This window comes from Lynx canadensis, chromosome A3 (assembly GCF_007474595.2).
Source record: "Lynx canadensis isolate LIC74 chromosome A3, mLynCan4.pri.v2, whole genome shotgun sequence".
Classification (NCBI taxonomy): domain Eukaryota; kingdom Metazoa; phylum Chordata; class Mammalia; order Carnivora; family Felidae; genus Lynx; species Lynx canadensis.
In genome coordinates this window covers 85,079,823-85,105,839 of record NC_044305.1, presented here as the reverse complement: position 1 = coordinate 85,105,839, position 26,017 = coordinate 85,079,823, and the positions used below count along the sequence as shown (strand labels likewise).

At 38.9% G+C, this 26,017-nt stretch overlaps 1 protein-coding gene across 1 annotated transcript in view; it reads left to right on the top strand.

Annotated features, from left to right (window-relative positions):
* The first annotated feature begins 228 nt into the window (after positions 1-228).
* The window catches only part of PPP3R1 (protein phosphatase 3 regulatory subunit B, alpha), a 69,293-nt gene continuing 43,504 nt past the window's right edge, over positions 229-26,017 (top strand). The window contains exon 1 of the mRNA XM_030310730.1: positions 229-637. Within this exon, the coding sequence (XP_030166590.1) occupies positions 635-637 (3 nt within the window). The 5' untranslated portion in view covers positions 229-634. The remainder of the gene's footprint in view (positions 638-26,017) is intronic.

Genomic DNA, 26,017 nt, shown 5'->3' with positions numbered 1-26,017 from the left:
CCCCGTCCTCCCCCCGCACCGCACGCAAAGAGCGGCGGGCGGAGGGGAGTACGTGGTCGCACGCTCCACGCTCCCCAACCAGAGCTCGCCAGAGCACCCCGGCGGCCACCGCCGAGCCGGCTCGCGGGTTCCCGGATGTGCGCCGCTCGCGGAAGCCCCGCCCCCGCCGCCGGCTCCGCGCGCGCCCCCGCCCTCCGCCCCGCTGCGCTCCGCTTTCCCCTCCCTCTCCGCCCTCCCCCTTTTTCGTGCCTTGAGGTTGCGGGTCAGCGCGAGCCACTGCAGTGAGTCCGTCACGGCTCCCGCGCGAGTTTAGGTTGCAGCCCTCGAGCCGCCTGGCCCCCTCTCCCCCTTCTTCCCCTCCTCTCTGCTTCTCTGTCTCTCCCCTTTTTCGCCATCTCTCCTCCCCGCTCTCTCCGTCTCTGAATCTCGACCTTAATTTCTTTTCTTCCCCGCCCGCTCCCGCGTGCCCAGTCACCCGGCCGGCGCGGGCCCCGCGGCGCCGCCTCCCCTCCCCTCGGGCGTCCCGAGGGCCGCAGCCGCCCCAGCCCAGCTGGGCCGCCGCCGCTTCCTGCGGGAGCCCTTCTGAACGCCGACACTCTTCTCCCCCCGCGCCAGCCGCCGACTGCCCAGCAAAATGGTGAGACCTTTGCTTCCCCTATGCACCATCTCTCCTCCGCTCGCCGCTTTCAGGGACGGGGGCGGGGGCGAGCCCCGACGCCCCCGGCCGGCTTCCCCGGGTGGAAAATTCGAGAGACCCAGGCAGGCTGGTGCCGCGGCGGGTCCGAGAGAGCCCTCAGCGGCCCGGGTGCGTTGGCGGCCGGCGGGGGGCGGTGGGCCGGCTGCTTGACAGGGCCACCCCCCAGCCTCTGCGGGGCGCCCCTCCGCCCCTACCCCCCGCGGTCGTCTGGAGTCCGTCCGGGCCTCGACCCACTCCTCCCGGCCCATGGGCCTGGTCCTGGCCCTTCGTCGCCCCGCGTTACTTCCCTCAGGACCCTCCTCCACGTGGAGACCCCCTTTCACCACCCCCCCCCCCCGCCCCCGACTCGCTCCTTCAAGTTCTGGCATATTCCAGAATCCTGGGGAAATAATATGTGGTAAATGGCTTTTTATGTAAGACCCACTTTCTCTCCAGAGCTGTTCTTTATCCCACTCCATTTTCAAACAGTGAGCCTTGGCAGGAATCCTGCCACTTCTCCCCTTTTCTGTTAGTATTTTGCTGCTGTTTGCAGCCTTATGGGGCTCCTTTCGCTGCTGCTTTTCTCTTTGCACTGGCGAACCGGAAAGGTCCAAGGTGTATATTCATGAAAACGTAGTCCTGCTCGGTCTTTGATAAATGGAGATACTTGTTTTTAAAGCTTCCTTACTGTCAAGGGTTTTTCGTTTTCTTTGTTACCGTCGTAAGTCTCTCTCTCTTGTGGTGGTTGTTTTTGAATCATGGCGATTTAAATTTGTCTTTCCTTACCCTCACATTAATCCCTAGGTAGAATTCATTGCTGTAGTGTTTCAAACCGACGCTAGGGGTGTGTCTCCCGCCTCTGTCACCGTGGCCAAGAAATCAACGACGCCCTTTTAGCCTGTTACCTTACCGGTTCTCTTGCTCCGGGTAGCCGCTGTAGTTTCCTCTTTGCAATCACGAACTGTATACGTAGTAGTTAAAGTTCGCAGTGCTTTTCCATGTAAGATATTCAAACATGGAATTTGGTGGTTACACTTTTTCTAGAAGTCTTCAAACAGTTGTCAGAAGATTTTTAGACCGATTGTTTGACGTTGGGTAATTTCTTGTATTGTATTTCACCCCGTATGTAGAAATCAAGTATTTGAAAATAGAGTGGTGGATTAGTGAAGAGAGAAATTCAGTTGATTGCAACTTAAAATCAGTTTGGTGTGATTGTGAGGGGACAGAGTGAAACTAGAAAATTCAAGTCAGCTTTTATTGAAAATACAGGGCAAAAGATTAAGTGCACTTTTCAGTGTACTTAAAATCCAGATTAAGAACAGACTTAATAAATGATTAGTGATTTTGATATATAGAGGAAAATTTTCCCTGTCAACTTGGGAGGCTGCTCAGAGACAACTTTGGCCGTCAAAGTTACAAAACTTAGGTTTTTCCAGACTACTACAGAAAGCAGCTTAGATCAAGGCCCTTCATAGAGCAGTCTTTTTGTTGCCATAGTTTTTTGGAGTTAGGAATTGCACTTTAGTGCTTTAATACCACTTCCTTATACATATATTTTACTTGACGGTCAGGATCTTGAAGATCTTTGGCCATTGCAGTGAATGTTTTTACCTGCATTTCATTGTGAGGAATAACGATCCAACTTTTTGTTGCTTGTGTATTATATATCAGAATGCGCTGTTTTCCAAGTAGTTTGCTTGCTTGCTTGCTTGTTTTCTGTAGTGTGTCCCCTCAGGAACCTCCTCTTCCCCTTTTTTTGTTCTTAAATTTACTTTCCTGGTACTCAGTGTTTTCTTATCTTTAAAAATTTTAAGATTTATTTTATGATGTTTTCTTATAGGTGATTATTTCCCTCTTTCTAGTTTCCTCTTTAGTATTTATTTTCTGATTTACTCTTGGTTCTTTTAGTCTGCCATTCTCTCAATTCCATTTCAAGACCTAGTTAATTTGTTGTGACAGAGGCCTCCCAACTTTAGGATTATTTTGGCCTGTTGAATGTAGTAGCACTGGTTTGAAAGTGTCAAGACAATACCTATAGCTGAATTCTGCTATATAGGATATTAATTAGCTCAAATAAATTGGGCTTTGGAGTGATCTGGTTCACTGTTCTAGTTAATGCAGTATAAAGTTCTGAAAATTTTCACTCCCTTTGGAAAACTTTATTATAACTCTTACTGAGTATCATGAACCTGTTTACGGTTTTGTCAGTGGGTTTTAATTTAGGAATTAACTTATAAATATCACTGATTAATTCAAGTAAGGGGAAGGTAAAGAGATTGGATTGAACCTATCAACAATCTTTTCTGACAGGTATTTATTTTAGTTGCTACATTAAATATACTTTATTTCTTCTTTGCCTAAGAGTTCAGTCTTTCCCTCCCTTCACCTCTTTTTGAATTTTAAACTGTTGAGCATCCAGGCGGGATGAAGATTTTATATACACAACACACACACACTTGAGTACTGTGCTTCTAGAAATTTTCCCTTACTGGTCAGTTGTCTATGGTAAAATAAATATTTCTTTATAGAAATACATAAATAGATAACTTCACCATTTTTTCTATAGGTGGGCATGTGTATTTAAATAGAGTACTTCAGTGTTAATGGCATGCAGAGGAATGTAAAAAGAATTAAATGATAAAATAGAGTGTTTAGGTCTGTGGGATTGAAAAGTTTTTGGAGGAGTAAATTTTTAAGGGCATTTTTAGAAACTTCGTTAACTTTTCATGTATCAGAAATAGTTTTTCTTACCATGTACTTAGGATAATTTAAAAATAGGATTTTATTTTGGATGCATATATGAATATAGTGCGTAAGTAATTGGCTTTTCTTTTAAATTTTGTTTCTTGGGAAACCTTAAATCTTGTAAATGACCTTTTTATATCTCTGTGTTTTTTAAAAATGTTAATTTATTTGAGAGAGAGAAAGAGCAGGGTAGAGGGGGAGAGAGAGAATCCCAAGCAGGACCACTCTCAGCATGGAGCCCCACTAGGGGCTTGATCTTACTACCATGAGATCACAACCTGACTCGATATCAATAGTCGGATGCTCAAACGACTGAGCCACCTAGGTGCCCCTATTGTTGTGTTTTTAAACTTATTAAAATCATCTCTACAATGTATAAATAGAACTTAAAACATTTATTGCTGTCTACGATACCTGCACTTAGAGTTGCACACGACATACTCTAATTCTGTGACAAAGGCTACTTCAACAGCAAAGCAAGCAACCTGTCTTATGGTCAGCAGAATTAAAACTGACATCAGTCATGAGGAGAAAATTTCTCTGCTCATTATGTCCCACAGTGGATGAGAAAATTGAAAAGGTGCAGATTGCAAGGTAAAGAAGCTAAGGGTCAGTTGGCAAAGCAGTGCAAGGGACAGACAAGTGTGGGAAGGTTGAAGCATCTGTCATAGGTAGTAAGGCAAGCAAAAGTACAAGGCAGTATAAGGAAGTCAGCTTGGGCAAGGAGGATTAAGTGAGTCAGACTGACCATGGGCCCAGAGTCTGGGCAAGCAACAGGATTCATTCATATCACGAGTACTTGTAGATTTTGTCTCATGTTCATTGGTTACTGTGCTTGGTTGTTGAGGATGTTAAAATGATTAAGGCAGGTTTCTTACTGTCATTTTCGCCTATAACAGTAGACAATGCTAGTAGGTGTGAAAAGTTAGCTCTAGTTATATGAATAATACAAAGCCTGATAGAAATTGAGGAAAGAGCAAGATCAGTTTCTTCTGGGATAGGGAAAGTTTTATGAATCAGGTGACAATTGAGCTGGGATTAAAAAGGTTATTAAGATTGCAGTAGGCAGAGTTGGAGGCATCAAGGAAAAGACTCTTTAAATCCTGGAGAAAGGAAGAGAAAACATATATTTGGAACACTAGTATTCAAAATGTGGTTCTTGGGCCAGTAGCATCATCTGGGAATTTGTCAGGCCCTAGTCTGGACCAGCTGAATTCAAAACTCTAGGGATGGGGCCAAGCAGTCTAGATATTATAGCTTTTTAGGTAATTCTGAAATATGCTAACTTTTCAGAGCAACTATTTAGAAAATAGCAAGGAATGTTTTTATTTAAATTTTAGTTGAGTATTTGTTGACATACCTCATACTGGCTGTATAAACATAAGACATAATTGTAATTTCCAAGGAACTTAATCAAGTGGAATAAACAAGACAGTTACGCATGGTGACGTGCTATTAACAAACTAAAGTTGGGGATGCTTAAGAGTACATAGCAGGGGAGGGGTACCCAGCTGCGTCAGTCAGTGGAGCATGTGACTCTTGATCTCCAGGTTGTAGTTTGAGCCCCACACTGGGTGTAGAGATTACTTTAAAATCTTTAAGTAAAAATACATGGCAGGGGAGAGGCTTAATCTAAACTGGGATGAGGATGAGGCAGTGAGATGAATGTCCCTCAGAGGAAGCTTCCTGGGAGAGATGGTGTCTGAGCAGAGTCAAAGGATGCATATTTAGCCAGTGGGAGAGGTCTGCTTAGAGTATTATGTTTAAAGCCATAAGATATGCAAGCCTGTTTAGCCTGGTTGGAGGGTAGAGGATTAGGGTGGAAAGGAGAAAGAGGGTGGTCAGGTAGATTGAGGCAAGACCATGGAGGGGCTTGCATATCATATGAAGGAGTTAACATTTTTTTTCCTAAAGCCAGTGGGAAGCTATTATTTTTAAGAATGACATTGTCTCATTTACTTTTTTAGAGAGATTAGTCTGGTAGCCATGTGGATAATAAAGTAGAATAAAAGAATATAGGTACGGGGACCAATTAAGAAATTATTACAGTAATTCATGTGAGAAGTAAGGACTCAAAAAGAACGTAGGAGCAGTGCAAATGGAGAGGAGAGACCAAGTATGAGACATTTTAGGAGCAGAAGATAGGACTTGGTGACTGTTGGATTGTGGGTAAGGAAAGGGATGAACCCTGTGTGGCTTCTGGCTTGGGTGACTGGATAGATGATGGTGGCATCTGTTCAGCAAATATTTATTGAACACCTACTAGGGTAAGATTCAGTTCTTCATATTCTAGGGGTATATGAGAAATGCTGTCCCTGTCCTCAAGAAACTTCCAGTTTGTTGGTATGACTTGTTTTATCTCTAGTGTTCTCTCCTCATTTGGTAATCAATGCTTGGAATGCTATGTTGCAAGATTCTAAGTTCGTTAGGATACAGTGCTGTGAAACATTAACACTGCCTGCCACATAGATATCATGGTCTAGGATAGAAGAAGCTTGGTATTCTAAAGGTAGGAAGAGGTAACATATGTTAGAACAGTGATTCTTAGTACGTGGATCTTGAACTAGCTGCATCAACATCATCTGGGATCTTGTCAGAAGTGCACATTCTCTGCCTAGGAGGTATAGGAAAAGGAGATTAAGGGAGTGTTAATAAAACTGTTAATAGAGGTCATAATCTCTAAGTAACTTCAGTTAAAATCTGGGTGATGAAGATAAGATTGTAAGGAAATGTAAACTCTAAGAATGCAGAGGCCTTCTCTTTAAGCTTACAAATACTTGGTATATACCAAATTTCTGTTTTGGACCTGTTGAATTTAAAGTAGTCCTGGATCATCTAGTTGGAAATGGCCAGCAGGTAATTGGCTCTCTATATCTGGAACTCAGAAGAAAAATCTGGGCTGGGGTTAAAGATTTGAGCATTGTCTATGCATGTGTATTAGGTAGTAAATGAAGCCATGAAACTGGATGAAATTATAGAGAAAATATAAAATGAGAAGAGGGCAAACCCTAAAGCACACTGCATTTAAGAGGAGGTAGAGGATGAGGAATCTGTGAAGGTTATCTGAGAATAAATTGCCAGACAGTTGGAAAATTAGTTAAGAGTGATGTCAGATTTGAAGGAGTCAGCAGTGCCTAGATTTTGCAAAGATTGGGAAAGAGAACTTACAAGCGTCTTTTAGAGGCATCAGGATAGTTATGGTGATCCTGGCAATAGTACGAGATAACAGCATTTTGTCCTGGTAGCAAGGAAAACCAGGATGCAGTGACTGAGGAATAAATAGGTAGCTAGACACTGAGTGTAGATTGTTCCTTGAAGCTTCCACTAGAAGGAGAGAAGATAAAAGCTGCATAGTTGAGGTTTGAGAAAGAATTTATTTGGGGGTAAAAGGAATAGCCTGGAAAGATGGAGTGTGTTTGAAGATTTAAAGGGAAAAGATGGAATTATTAATAGTTTGAGGTTCCCCAAGAAGATAGGAAATATGGTTCTCTTTAGGCAATAAGAGATTTTTTTTTAATGTTTATTTTTGAGAGAGAGAGCATGAGCTGGGGAGGAGTAGAGAGGGAGGGAGACAGAGAATCCAGACAGGCTCCATGCTCTGCACTGTCATCAGCACAGAGCCCGATACGTGGCTCGAACATAGGAATCGAACCATGATAGCATGACCTGAGCCAAAGTTTAATGCTTAACCAACTGAGCCAGCCACCCAGGTGTCCCGGCATAAGAGATCTTTTTTTTTCACCTGTTAATACAAGAGAGGAGATAAAATTGAAAACTGTTAATAGAGGTCATAACTCTAAGTAACTTCAGTTAAATTCTAGGTGATGAAAATAAGATTGTAAGGAAATGTAAACTCTAAGAATGCAGAGACCTTGTCTTTAAGATTACAGATACTTGGTATATACCATATATTAAGTAGTGTTAGAAGGAATATGTAAATGAGTAAGTGGCATAAAGGAGTAAGTGCTGATGAGACCATGGAGGCAATGAGTGTTCCTTTTTTGAGACATTTATGAAAAAAAGGACAAAGAAAAGTTAATTTCAGTGGTTTACAGTTGGGATGTATTCTATTTAGGATAGCAGATGTTGGTATTCTTTAGAATTAGAAGAGAAGCCAGGTGAGGGAGCTCTAAGAAAGGATGATTAATGGAATGAGTCCTAGAAGTGGCAGAAAGAAGAGGGGAGGGATAAAGGGAAAGGAGGGACATCAAAAGAGGGGAAAAAAATCAGAGTGAGGAAAGTAGGCCATGGCAACAGATTTGTTTTAATAATGGAGTTCATGTGGTATGACCTAAATCATCTCAGTAATTTGAGATAGTTTGAGGCAAGATCATCTGAAGTTGAGATTAAGGCTAGGCAAATGGGGTGAGATTGAGGGTGAGGAGTATGGAAAAGGATTATAATACTTATTTGGGGAGATTTGATATGCAGTTAATAGGGTATTAAATAAATGTTGTTAAATAGTAAGTGGACCCAGGAGAGAGCACCAGTGAGTCGGTGACCTAGGGAATGGATCTAGGAAATTGGAGTATTAACAAGAAAAGAGGTTAGTACTTTGTCAGTCCTTTTTTTTTTTTTTTTTAAGTTTATTTATTTTCAGAGGGAGAGAGAGAGAGAGGAGTGTGTCAGTGCACGAGCAGGGAAGGGACAGAGAGAGAGGGAGAGAGAATCCCAAGGAGGCCCCGTCTGCAATGACGGCATGGAGCCTAACATGGGACTCTATCTCACGAATTGTGAGATCATGACCTGAGCCAAAAATCAAGAGTCAGAAGCTCAACCGATTGAGCTACCCGGGCGCACCTGTCAGCCTTTGTTTTAATAACTTCTGATGAAATTACATAGGTCTAAAAGGAACCATTTTTCTGAGTTCAGATTTTATATAAGGGCTATATCTAGTTGTAGATTGATATTCTTAATTTTTTTTAAAGTTCTAAGGACACTATTAATACATTTGCTTAAAAATTCAAATTATACTGAAAGGTATAAATGGCAAGTGAGCCTTTTCTGGGCACCTCTTTTGCTTGTATTGATCACTGTTAAGTTTCTTGTATACTTTTCCAAAATGGAGCTTTTTGGTATTTTTTTCAGCCCACGGCAGTGTATGGATTTGTTACTTTTTCATAATTAAAGAGATTTTAATGATACCATGGTCTAGTTACTCCTTACAATGTCATTCCAAGGTTTTTAACTGTATTTCAGTTAAGCACTGACTCAAAAACAATTCAGTGTAGTTTTTTAATCAGCGATTTTGTAATGATTGAGGTTGAAAGTAATCTCTACACACAGTGTGAATTGAACTCACAACCCTGAGATCAAGAGCATATGTTCTGACTGAGCTAGCCAGGCCCTGCGAGAAAATATTTTACCAGAACATTTTTTTGTACTTATTTTTTCTACTTATCACCTTGTTAAGCATTAACTAAATGGGTAACAATTTCTTTCTTTTTTTTTTTTTTAACTTTATTTTTGAGAGAGAGTGAGCAGGGGAGGGGCAGAGAGAGCCAGAGCCAGAGAATCCCAGGCAGACTTTATGCCATCAGCACAGAGCCTGACGTGGGGCTTGAACTCACAAACCGTGAGACCATGACCCGAGCTGAAACCAAGAATTGGATGCTTGGGGCGCCTGGGTGGCGCAGTCGGTTAAGCGTCCGACTTCAGCCAGGTCACGATCTCGCGGTCTGTGAGTTCGAGCCCCGCGTCAGGCTCTGGTCTGTGAGTTCGAGCCCCGCGTCAGGCTCTGGGCTGATGGCTCGGAGCCTGGAGCCTGTTTCCGATTCTGTGTCTCCCTCTCTCTCTGCCCCTCCCCCATTCATGCTCTGTCTCTCTCTGTCCCAAAAAAATAAATAAACGTTGAAAAAAAAATTAAAAAAAAAAAAAAAAAGAATTGGATGCTTAACCAACTGGGGCACCAAGGTGCCCCAGGATAACATTTTTTTTTTAAATTAAAAGAAGAAAATGACCTCCAAAATGTAGTCTATAAAGCATGTATTTTATTTCAAGTTTGCCAGATTAAAATTACTTCCTCACTTTTATACTTCCAAATAAACCTTCTCTTCAGCAGCCCACATCTACTCTCTTTTCTGAATTTTCTCCTTGAACTCCCATACCCTTTTTGTGATTATGAGTTGACAGTTAATGTGTAGATCTGGCACAGGAGTAAATTTCGAGATGTGATTACTGTATGTTTTTGGGTTTGTCTTTGGTTTTGATAATCCTGTACTATAAAAATGTTTTTAACACTTGAAGATTTCTATAAGAAATCTTTTATTTATTTTTTTAAATTTATTATTTTTTTTAACGTTTATTTATTTTTGAGACAGAGAGAGACAGAGCATGAACGGGGGAGGGTCAGAGAGAGAGGGAGACACAGAATCTGAAACAGGTGCCAGGCTCTGAGCGGTCAGCACAGAGCCCGATGCGGGGCTCAAACTCACGGACCGCGAGATCATGACCTGAGCCGAAGTCGGACGCTTAACCCACTGAGCCACCCGGGCGCCCCAGAAATCTTTTAAAATTTAGCATTGAAAACGCAGCGACCCGTAGGTTCTTACAAGTTCCTTCCTCAGAGTTTTGTTTTGTCAGTTAAAGCCCTTTATTAGGTGTATCATAAGGAGGGCTGTGTTGGTAATCTATTGCTATCCCAAGAAACATTTCTGTGAGATGATACTTTGAATTGTTTTTGTAGCATAATTAAATTTATCTGTACTCTAACCAGGTCTCTTTTGTCCTTTGTAAATAATACAGAGTATTTTTGTGTGTGAGAATTAGGTATGCATTTTAAAACCTAGGTACAAGGTAGTGAAGCATAGCCACCTACCATTGGCTTTAATGGAGCTGTCAGCACTTTTATTTATCCTTAATCTGTCTAGTTTTAGGGCTGATTTTTTTTGTCCTATCTACCTGAGTCTGATGCCACAACCAATCTCCTATTATAGGTGTGCAGTAAGCCAGCATCTTAGGGTATTATTTACTTGTAAGGCAGTCTTTAATAGAAATTGTTAATGTCAGGAAAGAAAAGTGCGAGTAGGTAGTAAGGGAAATCTGTGATTTTAAATCTATTTGTGTTAAAACTGTTTTCCTAACATACAATTTTATGAATTATAAGCTAACTCATAATCTTTTTCAAGTAAATAATGAAATTTATGAACAGATATATTTACGCTCTGCTTTTCTGTTTGGCTGTCACTCTGTCATCATACTTCTTGACTATTTGCTCATTTTCTTGTTTTTCAGTACACTACAGTCTAGATCTGTGATGTCCAAATTACTAGCCACATGGGACTATTAAAATTTTAATTAAAATGAATTAAGATAAAATTATAAATTTAGTTTTTTAGTCACAGTAGCTACATTAAAAATACTTAGTGGCTACTTGTGGCTAGTGGTTACTACATTTGTGCAGATATAGAATGTTTATGTCATCGCAGAGCAGAAAGTTTTATTAGATAGCACTGGTCTAGAATGATTACGTATCTGCATTTCACTGAAAGTTATTATGTTGGCAGTAATCTAATTACCAGCATGAGATTTGGAGTTAGAAAGATTTGAATTTGGATTCTGGTTCTGCCATTCATTAGCTATGTGACCTTGAACAAACACCATAAGCTCTCGACCTTATTTAGTAGTGTAAATTGGGAATTAAGAACACCTCAAATTGTGACAATAATGAGTGTCTGGAAATCCAATTGGTACTCATTAAATGTATTTGGTTCTTCTTTCTTTGTACTTGGCTTCTTTGTAACGTTGGAACTTGTTGGAAACTCTTGGGAGTTCTTTCCTTTTTTGGCTTCCGTGACATTTTCTGCTAGTTGCTGTTCTGCGTCTCTGACCATTTTTAATCTTTGTTGCTAGCTTTTCATCTGGGTTTGGTCCAAGGCCCTCTAAGTATTGATTGTATCACTTTCCCATTTAAAATCCTATATATCATAGGATTAACACAGCCTTAACATAGCTCATAGACTCGATAGGTTCTACCTATTGCTTACTTTGCTTATTTCACCATGTTCCTGCTTTTGCTCTATGCTCCAACAACTTGGTCTTGTTACGTTTTATTAAGTATTGTATGCTAGGTTTATTCTGCTGTCTGTTTATTACTACTGTCAGAGCTTTTTGCATCGGCTATGGTTTGGAATGCCACAAAAGTCCCTCAAGTAAGTGACTGAGCCTCTCACCCCCATGGCAGGTCACACCACGTTCCTATATTATGCCAGCTGCCAGCATAGATTCCTCCATATTATAAGAATTTAATAAATATTTGTTGAACGGGTGAATTGAGTGAATGCATAAATTCTTTGTTTATTTTCAAAGTTTCATCATCTCTTACGTAGTGATGATTCATATCTTCAGCCTGCGTCATTCTTTTCTGTTCAGTCTGAGGATCTAACTGCTTATAGGATATTCACTCTAAATAAAGGTGTGTGTAAGTCACCTCAACTCATCATAACTAAAACCACATTCATTATTGTCTTCCTATTCATGCTTCCATTATTCCCTAATTTTTCTTATTGGAAACAATTATCAATTCATTCACTCCTGGCCGGAAACCTGGCATACCTTCTTCTCCCCTTTACTACTAAAGTCTTAAGCAGTTCTCAGTTGCAGCCTGTGCTAAGAGTAGTAGTAGAACATAGAAACATGTGGCCTGACCTGTGGGGGTGGGAGGCTGTTACTTACTCAGTTACTTACTTGAGGCATTCCTGTTGAGTTCACATACTATTACTGATAAAGAGGAAAACGTATTTATAATGTTCCCAGCATGTTAATACTTTGTGCCATCAAGCAGTGACAGCTGAATCCAAAACACACTAACAAAGCTAAAAGTAGTGAGCCAACAAAGAATAATGTATACTATCCATACAGCCCACATTCTTCCTCATGACTCAGTTTGGCCATTTATCAATGTTGGAAGAATTTATTGCACAGTTCCTCCAGATGTTTGTGCATTTTTCTTTTGTTTCTATAACTTAGTTTCAGATACTCCTTCTTAACACTTTTTTCTGTTACTTTCATCTGTACCTTTATTTTAAAAAAATTTAATGCTTTTTTCTTTTTTTTGAGAGAGAGCACAAGTGGGGGAGGGGCAGAGAGAGAGGAGACACAGAATCTGAAGCAGGTTCCAGACTGTGAACTGTCAGCACAGAGCCCGATGGGGCCTCGAACCCACAAACCGTGAGATCATGACTTGAGCTGAAGTCAGATGTTTAACTGACTGAGCCACCCAGGCTCATTTGTACCTCTTAAAAGTCCCATACTGGGGTGCCTGGGTGGCTCAGTCAGTTAAGCGTCCGACTTCGACTCAGGTCATGATCTCACGGTTCGTGTGTTCATGCCCTGCCTCGGGCTCTGTGCTGACAGCTCGGAGCCTGGAGCCTGCTTTGGATTCTGGGTCTCCTCTCTCTGCCCCTACCCTGCTTGTGTGCTGTCTTACTCTGTCTCTCAAAAATAAATAAATGTAATTAAAAAAATTTTTTTAAAGTCCCATACTTATTAGTTAGCACATCTTTATGCTTAATTAGGATTTTTGTTGGTTTTGTTGGTACTCTAATTGCATAGGTTTTGAGTGTCTGCTTCCAACTCTGTTTTCCTTAAGCCGTTTTGTTTGTTTGTTTATTTTAAGTAAGCTTTTTGCCGAGCATGGGGCTTGAACTCATGACTCTGAGATTGAGTCACATGCTCTAATGACTGAACCAGCCAGGTGCCCCAAGCGATGTTTTTTTGTTTTTGTTTTTGTGTTAATGTTTATTCATTTTTGAGAGAGAGAGAACATGAGCAGGGGAGGGGCAGAGAGAGAGGGAAGCACAGAATCCGAAGCAGGCTCTAGGCTCCGAGCTGTCAGCACAGAGCCCGATGCAGGGCTTGAACCCACAAACCGTGATATCATGACCTGAGCCAAAGGCAGGCGCTTAACTGACTGAGTCACCCAGGTGCCCCAAGCCATGTTATTTTTAATCGTAGTTTTAAGAGCATGAAGTTTTTTCAGGAGCATCAGTATCATGTTATAACAAACCTGTCTTCCCATTTAGAATCCCCCAAATGCCTCTTGAATCACCTTCTTTATCCCCATTGCCCCTGGCATTGTTGGAATTTCATTTATAGTTCATGTGGACTATTTCCATAGCCACCATAATGCTTTGATGTTTTTGCCTATAGTTTCTTCCTTCTTCATTCTGTCTTCCAGAGTTGCCACCAGAGTTTTTCTTCTGAAAAGGAAATCCAGTGTCACTGCCTTATTTGAAAGTCAATGCTACCTCTTCTATTAAAATTTTAAATTCCTTTGAATGCCACTCATGTTCTGATCATTGTTTCTAACCATCTTTCTGCTATAACCGAGTCAGGTTACTTGATTCTCAAGTGTCTCATTTTTTTTTTTTTTTTTAACTTATTGGTGCCTTTGTATATATTTTTTCTTTCATCTACACTGTGCTTCTCCTTTCTCTGGCAAATATCAAGATCCTGTTGCAATGGCATTGGGTGAAAACTTTACCAACTCCCTCAGGCAATTAATGGCCATTTGTAAGTAACTTTCATAATAGTATATACCATATTTCATTGTGTTTAATGCCTCCTCTAAACTGTGGCCTCCTCTAAAGCAGGGGATGCATTTTTATTCATGTTTGTAAAGCCTGTTCCCATTGTAGTATCTCTCATAGAATATAAGTGTAAGTGGTGGATAGGTAAATAGACACTTTGCTTGCTGGCTTGGGAAGCCAGCAGAGGTGCAGCTGGGTTAGTTATATTTATTGTCTAGGTCTGTGGAGGTATTTGAAAGTCCTATGCTTAAGTGCATTAGCATGGTGGGGAAGCTACTGAAGGATACTATTGATTCTGAAAGTTACAGGACTTCTTTTATGCTTCAAGAGTTTTTTTGTGTATCTGAGTAAATTATCAGTTGGATGTGAGTATGTTATTTCATTTGTTAAATAGTAAGTAGACTTTTCCATAAATAAAGGAGACTCAATTTATAAATAGTGTTTTTGTTTACGTAAGTTGATTTACCATAACATTTTTGTACTAAGTGTATTCTAGAACAGCTGATAAACTGAGACTCCCGTTCTAGATCTTTGATTTCTTAATTTAGCGAACTAATGTGTTTGCCCACTGCATATATCAAACATAGCGTTAGGGACAAAAATGAAGGAAAAAATACATAGCTCTAAAGATTCCATAGCATAGATTGAGTCAGGCACGTGGAGGAAAAAATGATATACAATACAATTGTGTGTGTATGTGTATGTATATGCACACACACACAGGTTTCAGTAGAGCTATTATAAGGTGCTAGATTTCTTCTGGTCACTCTGCTTGTCCAGTTTGAATTTGACATGTAGCAGCTATTTGGACATTTTATTCTGGTCATATTACTCCTAGAATAAAGTTGTATAATGTCAGACAATTAAGTACTGAAAGAAGACTGTCGTCATTTTGTTGTTATGTTGCTTTCAGTGAATTTTATTTGATGTTATGGAACATAATATGGTGTGGTGGAACACTGTTGAGATATAAATTGGAAGACCTCTAATGGAGTATGCTGAATTCACACACACACACACACACACACACACACACACACACACACACACACTATTTGTAAAGTGGCCACCAGACTGACTAAGAGTTCTTGTGGGTACTGAGTAAGATAATTATTAAGGTGCTTGATAAAGTGCAAAATACTGTTTAAAGTTTAAAAAATCAAACTACTGAAGGGTGGCTCAGTTGGTTAAGTGTCTGACTTCCGCTCAGGTCATGATCTCGTGGTTTGTGAGCTTGAGCCCCACAGCTCAGAGCCTGGAGGCTGCTTCAGATTTTGTGTCTCCCTCTCTCTGCCCCTTCTCCACCTATACTCTGTCTCTTTCTCTCTCTCTCTCACAAATAAACATCAAAAAAGTGTAAAAGAAAAATCAAACTACTAAAAACTAGTCTGTAGTATTCTTAGCAGATCTGGGTTTCATAATCACTTCATTCTGATTTCTGTGCAGCCTCTGTCCATTAAGTACTCATTAACAAAGTAGAAAATGTATCAGAGTGTTGGGTATAAGTAACAGAATACCCACCCAACTAAATGTGTCCCAAATAATAAGGAATGTACTAATTCACAAAATGAGAAGCCCAGAATCAGAGTTAACAGAGTGGTTCAGCAGTTCATCCAGTTTCATCAGGGACATAGGTCAAGATCACATTAAAGGTCCACTTGTCCAAAGAGGACCGCCACAATTTCATATACCAGCATATGCCTGAAGGAAAAAAAAGCAGGGAGCACTTTCTCAAGTGTCTCTTTTTATTAGGTTCCAAGTCTCATTACAGATTTTTTCTTAAGTTCCATTGTATTTTCCAGGTTTCTTACATACCAAAAAAAGACCTTTGTGCCTTTTGACCACCTTCCTTCAAGGCAGATCTTATAAATTGTCCCTAGCTTACCTTCCATCACTAGGCCTTATGTAATAAAAACAAGCTCAGTATTTTATTTGGTGCTCTGAACAGAAGTCACTGATTACTGATGGGATTGTAGGCAGTGAAATTATATCTGGTTTCTGATGTTAATACTGTATTTCTTCCCTCACCAATACGTGGCTATAACCCTGTGTTGTCAGCCTCTTCACAAAAGTATTTTTTGTACCTAGGTTACCCTAATCAAAATTCTGCTTCCTTACCAAGGATATCACTTGCCTTGCGCAGCAGCCGCCTCAAGTGAAGGAACAAGTTGGAAAACTTCCAGTAAAAGACCAGACAGTAAATATTTTAGGCTTTGTGGGCGCCATACAGTCTTTTGCAACTACTAAACTGCCATTGTAGCTTGAAGCAGCTATAGATAATACACAACAAATGAGCATGGCTGTGTTGCAAAAAAAAAACCTTAGTATACAAACACAGGTGGCGAATTCTTTCTAAAAGTGCAGACATCAAAAGAAAAATAAATTGAACATCATAAAAGTTAACTTTTATGCTTCGAAGAACATCAAGGAAATGAAAAGACAACCCACTGAATGGGATAAATTTTTACAATTCATAGACTGATAAGAGACTTCTGTCTAGAATATATAAAGAAGTCTTACAATTCAACAATAAAAAACCCAGCTAAAAAGTGAGCAAAGGATTTGAGCAGACATTTCTCCAGAGAAGATAAACACATGTCCAATAAACACATGAGAAGATGCTCAATATCACTAGAGAAATGCAAATCAAAACCAAAAAGAGATACCACTTCATACCCACTAAGCATGGCTATAATCAGAAAGACCAGATAAGTGTTGGTGAGGATACGGAGAAATCAAAATCCTCATAACATTGCTGGTGGGGATGTAAGTGTTGTAGCTGCTTTATAAAACATTTCTATAACATATTAAACATAGAGTTGTTATATAACCTCGTAATTCCATACCCAAGTATTCACAAGTAATGAAAGAAAAAACTTGTATATGAATGTTTATACAGTATTATTCATAATGGCCAAAAAAAAAAAAAATGGAAACAGGCCACATGTACACAGATTAAATAAATTGTGGTATGTCCATATAATATTATTGGCAGTAAAAATGAAGTATTGATTCTTGCTGTATTACATGAATGAACCTTGAAAATATTCTAAGTAAAAGAAGCCAGTTATGGAATACATACTGTATGGTTGCATTTATATGTGGTATTCAGAATGGGAAAGTATGTAAAAACAGAAGGTAGATTAGTAGGATGAGTCAGGGAGATGGGGAGTGACTGTCAGTGGATATGGGCATTCTTTTTAGTGTGAGGAATTTGATTGTGGTAATGGCTGCACAACTCTATGAAAAACCATCCACTTCAGGTGGGTAAATTGTATGGAATGTGAATTATATTTCAGTATAAAGCTATTTATTTTAGAGTGTGGAGTAGGGGAGAGGGGCAGAGGGAGGGAGAGAGAATCTTAAGCAGACCCCATGCTTAGCGCAGAGCCCAACACGGGGCTTGATCCCACGACGCTGGGATCATGACCTGAGCTGAAATCAAGAGTTGGACACTTCACCGACTGACCCACCAAGGGGTCCTTAAAGCTATTATGTTAAAAAACCAAACCCATAAAAGCTATGGTAATCAGAACAGAATGGTACTGGCATAAAAACAAACACCTAGATCAGTGGAACAGAATATAGATCCCAGAAATAACCTACACATATATATGGTCAATTAATTTATGACAAAGGAACAAAGACTACACATTGAGAAGAGGATGGTCTGGTCTCTTCAGTAAATGATGTTTAGAAAACTGGACAGGCACATGCAAAAGAGTGAAACTGGACCACTATCTTACACCATATACAAAAATCAATTCAAAATGGATTAAAGACTTAAATGTAAAACCATAAAACTGGAAGAGAACTTAGCTAATGGACATTTGTCTTGGTGATGATTTTTTGGATTTGACAGCAAAAGCAAAGGCAACAAAAGACAAAGTGAACAAGTGGGACTGTCACACTAAAAAGCTCATGCATGGCAAAGGAAACTGTCAACAAAATGAAAAGGAAACCTGACTGGGAAAAATATTAATAAATCATATATCTGATAAAGGGGTATTATCCACAATATATAAAGAACCCTACAACTTCATAGCAAAATGACAGTCCAATTTAAAAAATAGGCAGAGGATCTCTATAGACATTTTTCCAAAGAAGACATGCAGGTGGAAAACAGGTACATGAAAAGATGCTTAGCATCACTAATCATCAGGGAAATGCAAATTAAAACCACAGTGGGATATTACTTCACACCTGTTAGAATGGCTGTTACTAAAAAGCCAAATAATAAGTTTTGATGTGGAGGATGTGGAGGAAAGAGAACACTTGTGCACTATTGGTGTTAAGTTGGTGCAGCCACTATAGAAAACAGCATGGAGGTTCCTCAAAAAATTAAAAATAGAAGCCAGCATGAAAATTAAAATTAAAAATAGAAGCCAGTATGAGCCAGCAGTTCCACTTCTGGGCACTTATCTGAAGGAAATGAAAACACTAACTCTGAAAGATGTATGTACACTCATGTTCATTGTAACATTTACGGTAGCCAAGACATAAAGCAACCTAAGCATCTATTAATGGATGGATGGATGAATGGGTAAGAAACTATGGTGTGTGTGTGTGTGTGTGTGTGTGTGTGTGTGTAGGGTGGAATATCACTGTCATAAAAAAAGGAATCCATCTGCAACAATGTGGATTGGGGGCAATATGCTAAGTGAAATAAGATAAAGAAAATTACTGTATGATCTCACCTGTGGAATCTTAAAAACAAAACCAAAAACTGAATTCATGGGTACAGAGAATAGATTGGTAGTTGCCAGAGGCAAGAGATGGTGGATGAAATAGGTGAAGGTGGTCAAAATATACAAACTTTAGTTATAAAGTAAGTCATGAGATCTACAGCATGGCAACTATAGTTAATAATACCGTACTGCATATTTGAAAGTTGTTACGAGAGTACATCTTAAAAGTTCTCATCACAAGAGGGGTGCCTGGATTGCTCAGTCGGTTAAGTGTCTGACTCTTGATTTCCGCTCAGGTCATGATCTCACAGTTTGTGGGATTGAGTCCCATGTTGGGCTCTGTGCTTACAGCCTGGAGCCTGCTTGGGACTCTCCCTTTTTCTCTGTCCCTCCTCTGCTTGTGTGTGTGCATGTGCGCCCTCTCTCTCTCTCTCTCAGATAAACATTAAAAAAAAAAGTTCTCATCACAAGAAAAAAAATTTTGTGACTGTCTATGGTGATTGATGTTAACTAGACTTACTATGGTGATCATTTCACAATATATACAAATACTAAATCATGTTGTACACCTGAAACTAGTATATGTCAGTGATGCTTCAATTAAAAAAAAAAAAGATAATCACTGAAAAAACCAAACCAAACCCCTAGAGGTGGTAGGCCTGATATGCTTGGGGCCATAGTTTGGCAACCCCCTAATAGATTATTACTTCTTAATTCTCACGCAGAGTCATTTCCTTCTATCTGTGTTTTCCTTTATCTCTTTTCATTGCTGCCATCTAACATCTTCCTGGATACTCCAGTTTTTCATTCACAATTTAGTATCTATGTCACATTTTCCCTCTAGGATCCTCCATTCCTTAATTGTTTATGCACATCTTGCTTTAGTCTTCCTTGACCTTTTGTTTTACTAACTTATACTTTGAACTGCTTACTTTCACACTAGTTAGGGTAGTTGGTATACTAGTTAGGGTAGTTAGGGTAGTTACCATCATCCAGAACTGTGCTACTACTGGGGTTATATTTCCTCTGTTCTGAGATTATTTTCTTAATTATAATTACTGAAAATGCTATGCATACAGAGTTTTCTATTTTGTTTTAGGATTATGTATGTTTTTAAATTAAAATATAATACCAAATTATTGTTCCAAGTTGTTGGATGGTTTCTGTGTAATATAGTGTTTTATATTTTCCATTGCTATACTATTCTCCTCAGCTGTCTCCACCTATCTCATACCCTATTATTGTCTCGTTTTTGTGATTGAGACTATGTTAGATATATGAACAACACATTTTAAATTGCTTTGTCAGTGTAAGTTGGCAGTGACTAGCCACTTGAACCTAAGTTTTCCAAGATGAGAGGAAAACGGTTTCAGTAACTTACAGCTTCTCTTATATAATATAGAGAGGATATAGCTTTATCATATATTGGTGAGAATACTATGGGAATTATGTTAGTGTGAGTTCAAATTTGGTCTCTGTCACTACCAGTTTTGTGACCTTGTGCAAGTTGCTTAACCTTGACATCCCTATTTACCAAGAAGATTGTTTGGAGGATAAATGAGATAAATGTATGTAAAGTCTCTAAAAGAGTGCCCAGCACATAAATGTTATTTCTTTTTTTTTGTATTCAGTAAACTTTTCTTTTTTCCATCCATATTTATATTTACAAAGCTAACTTGTAAAGATTACTTTCTAGATCTGTCAGCTTTTGCCTTTAAAAAAAGCCCATGAGAAGTTGACAAAGTAACATTTATTGTTTTGCATGTTTTGTTTGAACTAAGGTAGTTTTTTCTTTTAAGTTTATTTTGAGAGGGGTGGGGGAGAGAGAGAGAGAACAACAGGGAGGGGCAGAGAGAGAGGGAGAGAGAGACTCTCATGCAGGCACCCTGCTGTCAGCACAGAGCCCAGTGCAGGGCTCAAACCCATGAACCATGAGATCATGACCTGGGGCCAAAACCAAATGCCTAACTGACTGAGCCACCTAGCAGGAGCCCCGGAACCAAGGTAGTTATTTAAAAATTTAAGTTAGTGCATCTGAACTTAGTCTGAGATATTAGGACTTTATATAAAGAATTGTTTTAATTTGATGGAAATAATGTTATTGTTATAAGTAAAACCAGATGAAAAGAGCCAGCAGGGTTTTTGCAAACCTAGACTTTCAGAGAGGTCTCTGCTTTAATAAAGCTTTTGTTGTGTCTGTTGCTACTTGAGAAGTATCTTACACCTTTGGGAATGAAATCTTATTCTTAAATCCTTCCTTTTATTAATTGCTTATAGTGTATTAAACACTGGAAGATATCATTCTTTTTTTTTTTTTTTTTTTTTTTAATTTTTTTTTTTTTCCAACGTTTATTTATTTTTGGGACAGAGAGAGACAGAGTATGAACGGGGGAGGGGCAGAGAGAGAGGGAGACACAGAATCGGAAACAGGCTCCAGGCTCTGAGCCATCAGCCCAGAGCCCGACGCGGGGCTCGAACTCACGGACTGCGAGATCGTGACCTGGCTGAAGTCGGATGCTTAACCGACTGCGCCACCCAGGCGCCCCTGGAAGATATCATTCTTAACTTTTTGGACATACACTCCTGTAAAAATTTTGGGTTGGCATAAAGATGATTAATTGGTGAATGGACTGTGTTTAAAGTTCATATGACAGTTGTTTGGAACTTAATACATTTTCCAAAGAAATAACAAAAATGGATGTACCTAATAAAGATTTACAACAAAAGCATATTTCAGTGATAATTCAAAAATATTATTAAGTATTTTCTATGTGTCATGCACTGAAGAATAACTAATGAAAAACAAAACACAGTAAGAATACAATCCATTGAACAAATTTGTGGGATGTAGCTAAAGCAGTGCTGAGAAGGAAACTTAACAGCGCTAAATGCACATTTCAGAAAAAAAAAAAGTCTCAGTAATCGTGAACTCCCATCTCAAGAACCTGAAAAAAGATAAAAAACAGCAAAATCTACTCAAAGCAAAGAAGGGGGAAATAAAGATAAAAGCAGAAATCAGTGAAATTGAAGACAAAAACAGAGAAAATGAATGAAATCAAGAGTTGGGTCTTCAGAAAGATCAATAAATTGATAAACCTCTACAAGATGGGGAGGAATAAAAGAGGAAACAAATTCTCAGTATCAGGAATGAAGTGGAGGGTATCACCATAGACCCTTCAGACCTGGCAAAGATCATATGGATATACTATGAACAACTCACATATAAATTTGACAACTTTGATGTAATGTAATGGACCGTTTCTTTAAAAATACAAACCACTACCGTTCACCCAATATGAAATAGATGATTTGAGTAGCCCCCATTACCTTGATACCTGCCCCCAAAAGTACAAACACTATCAACTTTCCCATATTAATGTATATGTAAAATTTTTAACAGAATGTAAGCAGATAGAGTTAGTTAAGCAGAATGGAAAGAAAATTGTATACTATAACCAAGTATGAGCTCACTGCAGGGATGCACAACTGGTTCACTATTTGAAACTCAGTATAAATAATCTGTATGAACAACTAAAGAAAACTCACATGATCACATAATTTGATGGAAAAGGCATTTAATAAAATTCAGGACCCATTCATGGTTTCTTTAAAAAAAATAAAAATACATACATGGGGGAACTAACTCAGTTGGTTATGGAATATCTATAAAAACCTATAGGAGGGGGGCGCCTGGGTGGCTCAGTTAAGCGGCTGACTTCAGCTCAGGTCGTGATCTTGCGGTTTGTGGGTTCAAGCCCCGTGTTGGGCTCTGTGCTGACAGCTCAGAGCCTGGAGCCTTCTTCAGATTCTGTGTCTCCCTCTCTCTCTGCCTGTCCCCTTCTCGTACTCTGTCTCTCTCTCAAAAATAAATAAGATTTAAAAAAAAATCAAACCTATAGGTAACATTATACTTAATGGCAAAGACTGAATGCTTTTCCCATGAGATCAGTAACAAGGCAAATATCTGCTCTCACCACTCTTTCAACGTAGTGATGAAAGCTCTAGCTGGAATAAGGGAAGAAAAAAATAAAGGTATACAGATTGGAAAGGAGGAAAATCTCCCTATTTGCTGATGACATGATTGTCTACATAGGAAATCCTGGGAAATCTACAAACAAAAAACTAGAACTAATGAGTTCAACAAGTTTGTAGGATATAAGGTAAACATACAGAAATCATGGTTAATTTTAGAAGAGAAAAATAGGATTGGTTAGGTTAGCTATTAGGTAAATTTTAAACTGCAAAATAAAATAATAGGTATCACTATTTCAGGCCCCAATATGCAGTAGGCTCTTTAAAATAGTTAACATTATGTACCTTCAATCATTTACTAGGTGAAGTTATAGAGTAAAATTTTGGAGTATTTATCAGGCTAGAAAATTTTAGGGTTTTGTTTTTCTCCTAAAATAATTTGACAAGGTCAGATGTTACTAACTTCTGTTGGAAAACTGGTCACTTTAACAGTGGTATACTGTATTAACGAACATTTCTGTCATACGATAGCATCATAACTAATTTTTATAGAGTATCTACAAAATCCCTGTTGCCAGATTTGTTGCTATAACTAAGGTCATGTTTGATTTGTATTGCTAACAGCATCTGCTGTTTTTGAGATTTATTGCCTTTTCTTATACTGTCTGTTGTACTGGCTCACAAAAGAACATAATATAAAGTTAAGCATACTCTGTTTGGGAAACTTTTGTCTTCTGGACCAGCAGGATGCTTCAAGGTGTTTCTTGACATTCCATGTCTGCCTTCTCTCTCCCTATCTCCCTCCCTTTCCTTCTCTCTTCCATATTTAAGTATGTCTAGCATCTTCATTAGTAGTCAAAAAACAATATACCTAGGAGGATCCCTTGAAATCATCTAGTTGAACTTTTTAAAATAACTTTATTTTTATCTTTTAAGTTTATTTAGAGAGCGAGTGTGTGCACACGCAGAGGTGGGGGAGTGACAGAGAGAGAGAGAGAGAGAGAGAGAGAGAGAGATTCCCAAACAGGTTCTGCGCTGTCAGCTCAGAGCCTGATGCAAGGCTCGAACTCACGAAACTATCGTGACCTGAGCCAAGATCTAAAGTCAAACACTTAACCAACTGAGCCACCAAGGTGCCCCCAAACTTCCCTGTTTCCTGAATGGAAAAGTCAGGTCTAGAGAAAGGGGTACTTGTGAACTCAGCCTGATAGAGACAAGAGATTGGTCCCTTGAAGTCTATGATCTTTTCACTTCCTTTCACCCAAATTGATCTATCCACAGTTTGAACCCCTTGTTGTATACTTCTGAGAGTAAGAAATAATCTGTCCTCAAACAAGTATTAAGATGGTTAGTGATTTTACTTTAGAAACTGATTTCTTTATAATTATATTAACTGTGGGAAGTTGGCAAACTTTGTCTTTCAGCAGATGAAGACTTTTGGACTCTCACTTTTTCTTATTTAGTATTTTTCAAATTTACCATATTGTAGTTATCAATTTTGATACACATTAAATCAGGAATAGGAATATTTCTGGCAAAGAAATGAAAGTATTTTTAGATCTCTTTTATTTCATTTTGTTTAGAGTTACTTTGATCTTGAAGTGTCTAGATGTAAGAGAATAAAAATAAATTTTATGAATGCATACTGTAAATTTTAGACTATTTTCAAAGGGCTACTGTCAGAATATGTAGACATTTATCTTTAGTAGACTTCAAGAGGTGACAACATTGTCTTATTTGGTTATAGGCTCTTCTTGGGAACTATAAATATTACTTAAGTATTAGAGTACTGCCTGCTTATTGGACATCCAAGTGCTTAGTAGATACTTATGAGGGTGAGTATCAAGGGAAGCAAAAATCTAAAGTTCTTTAATAACTGGACGTTTAAGAATTTATTGAATAATATACCCTTTAACTATGTTCGTTCGTTTTGTTTGTTTTTTGTGTTTATTTATTTTGAGAGAGAGAGAGAGAGTGTGTGAGCAGGGGAGGGGCAGAGAGAGAGAAAATCCCAAGCAGGCTTCATGCTGTCAGCACAGAGTCCAATGTGTGGCTCAGGGCTTGATCTCATGAACCATGAGATAATGACCTGAACCACAATCAAGAGTTGGATGCTTAACTGATTGAGCCACCCAGGTGCCCCAAACATGTTCTTTAATATGTTGATGCTTAACATGCCACTTAAACCAGGTTCCTAAAGGCTATCTGGATTTTTACATGCACCTATAAAATACTTCCTTGCATAAATTTAGGACAGTGTTAAATTTGGCAAGGGATATCAAAGGATAATGAAAACAATTGCTGCCTTCATGGAGTTTAAGATCTAAGAAGGGGAGTAAGTAAAGGATGAAAGAATTAGAAGGACTATAATTAGACTGTATTAGAATTAAAATTACTATAAGCTTCTGGTTTCTCATTGAAAATTAATCTAAAAATATTAATTTGCTGCCTTGAAATGAGTATGTTATATAAACAAAAATCCATATAGTTCTTGAATTATATGAGAGGAAACTATTACTATTTTAAAAGAAAGTGATGAGATATATATATATATATAATTACATATATATATATTTTTTTTTTTAAGTTATTTTGAGAGAGAGGGAAAGAGAGTGAGTGGAGGAGGGGCAGAGAGAGAAGGAGAGAGAATCTCAACCAGGCCCTGCACTGCCAGGGTATAGGAGCCCGATGTGGGGCTAAACTCAGGAACCGTGACATCATGACCTGAGCTAAAACCAAGAGTCAGATGCTTAACCAACTGAGCCACCCAGGCACCTTGAGATGTTTATATTTCTTAACTAGAGACTTGAATCTATGAGTTATAAAGCAATTCCATTATACTTGAGATCAGTTTTATTGAGGTATAACTTACATATAGTAAAATTAACCAATTTCAGGCATACAGTTAATATGTCTTGACAGATGTATAGTTTCGTAAGCACTTCCACAATCAAGATGTAGAACATTTCTTGTCACTCTAAAATGTTACCTGATACCCTCTTAAATCCTAGCAACCCCTGATCTTTTGGTAACTATAGTTTGCCTTTTCTGTTACTTATAAATGGAATCATGCAGTATGTAATGTTTTGTATCTGGCTTCTTTCACTTAGCTTACTGATTTTGAAATTGATTTATTTTGTTGTGTGTATCAGTAGTCTTTTCCTGTTCACTACCCAGTAGTACTCCATTGTCTGGATACACCACAGTTTATCCATTTGATGGTTGGTGGACATTTAGATTGTTTCTTGTTTGGACTGTTAACAACAGAGCTTCTGTGGATATATGTGTACAAATCTTTATGTGGACATGTTTTTATTTCTGAATGTTATGTTAAACTTACTATTAAGAATCCGTCAGGGGCACCTGGGTGGCTCAGTCGGCTAAGCATCTGACTCTTGGTTTCCACT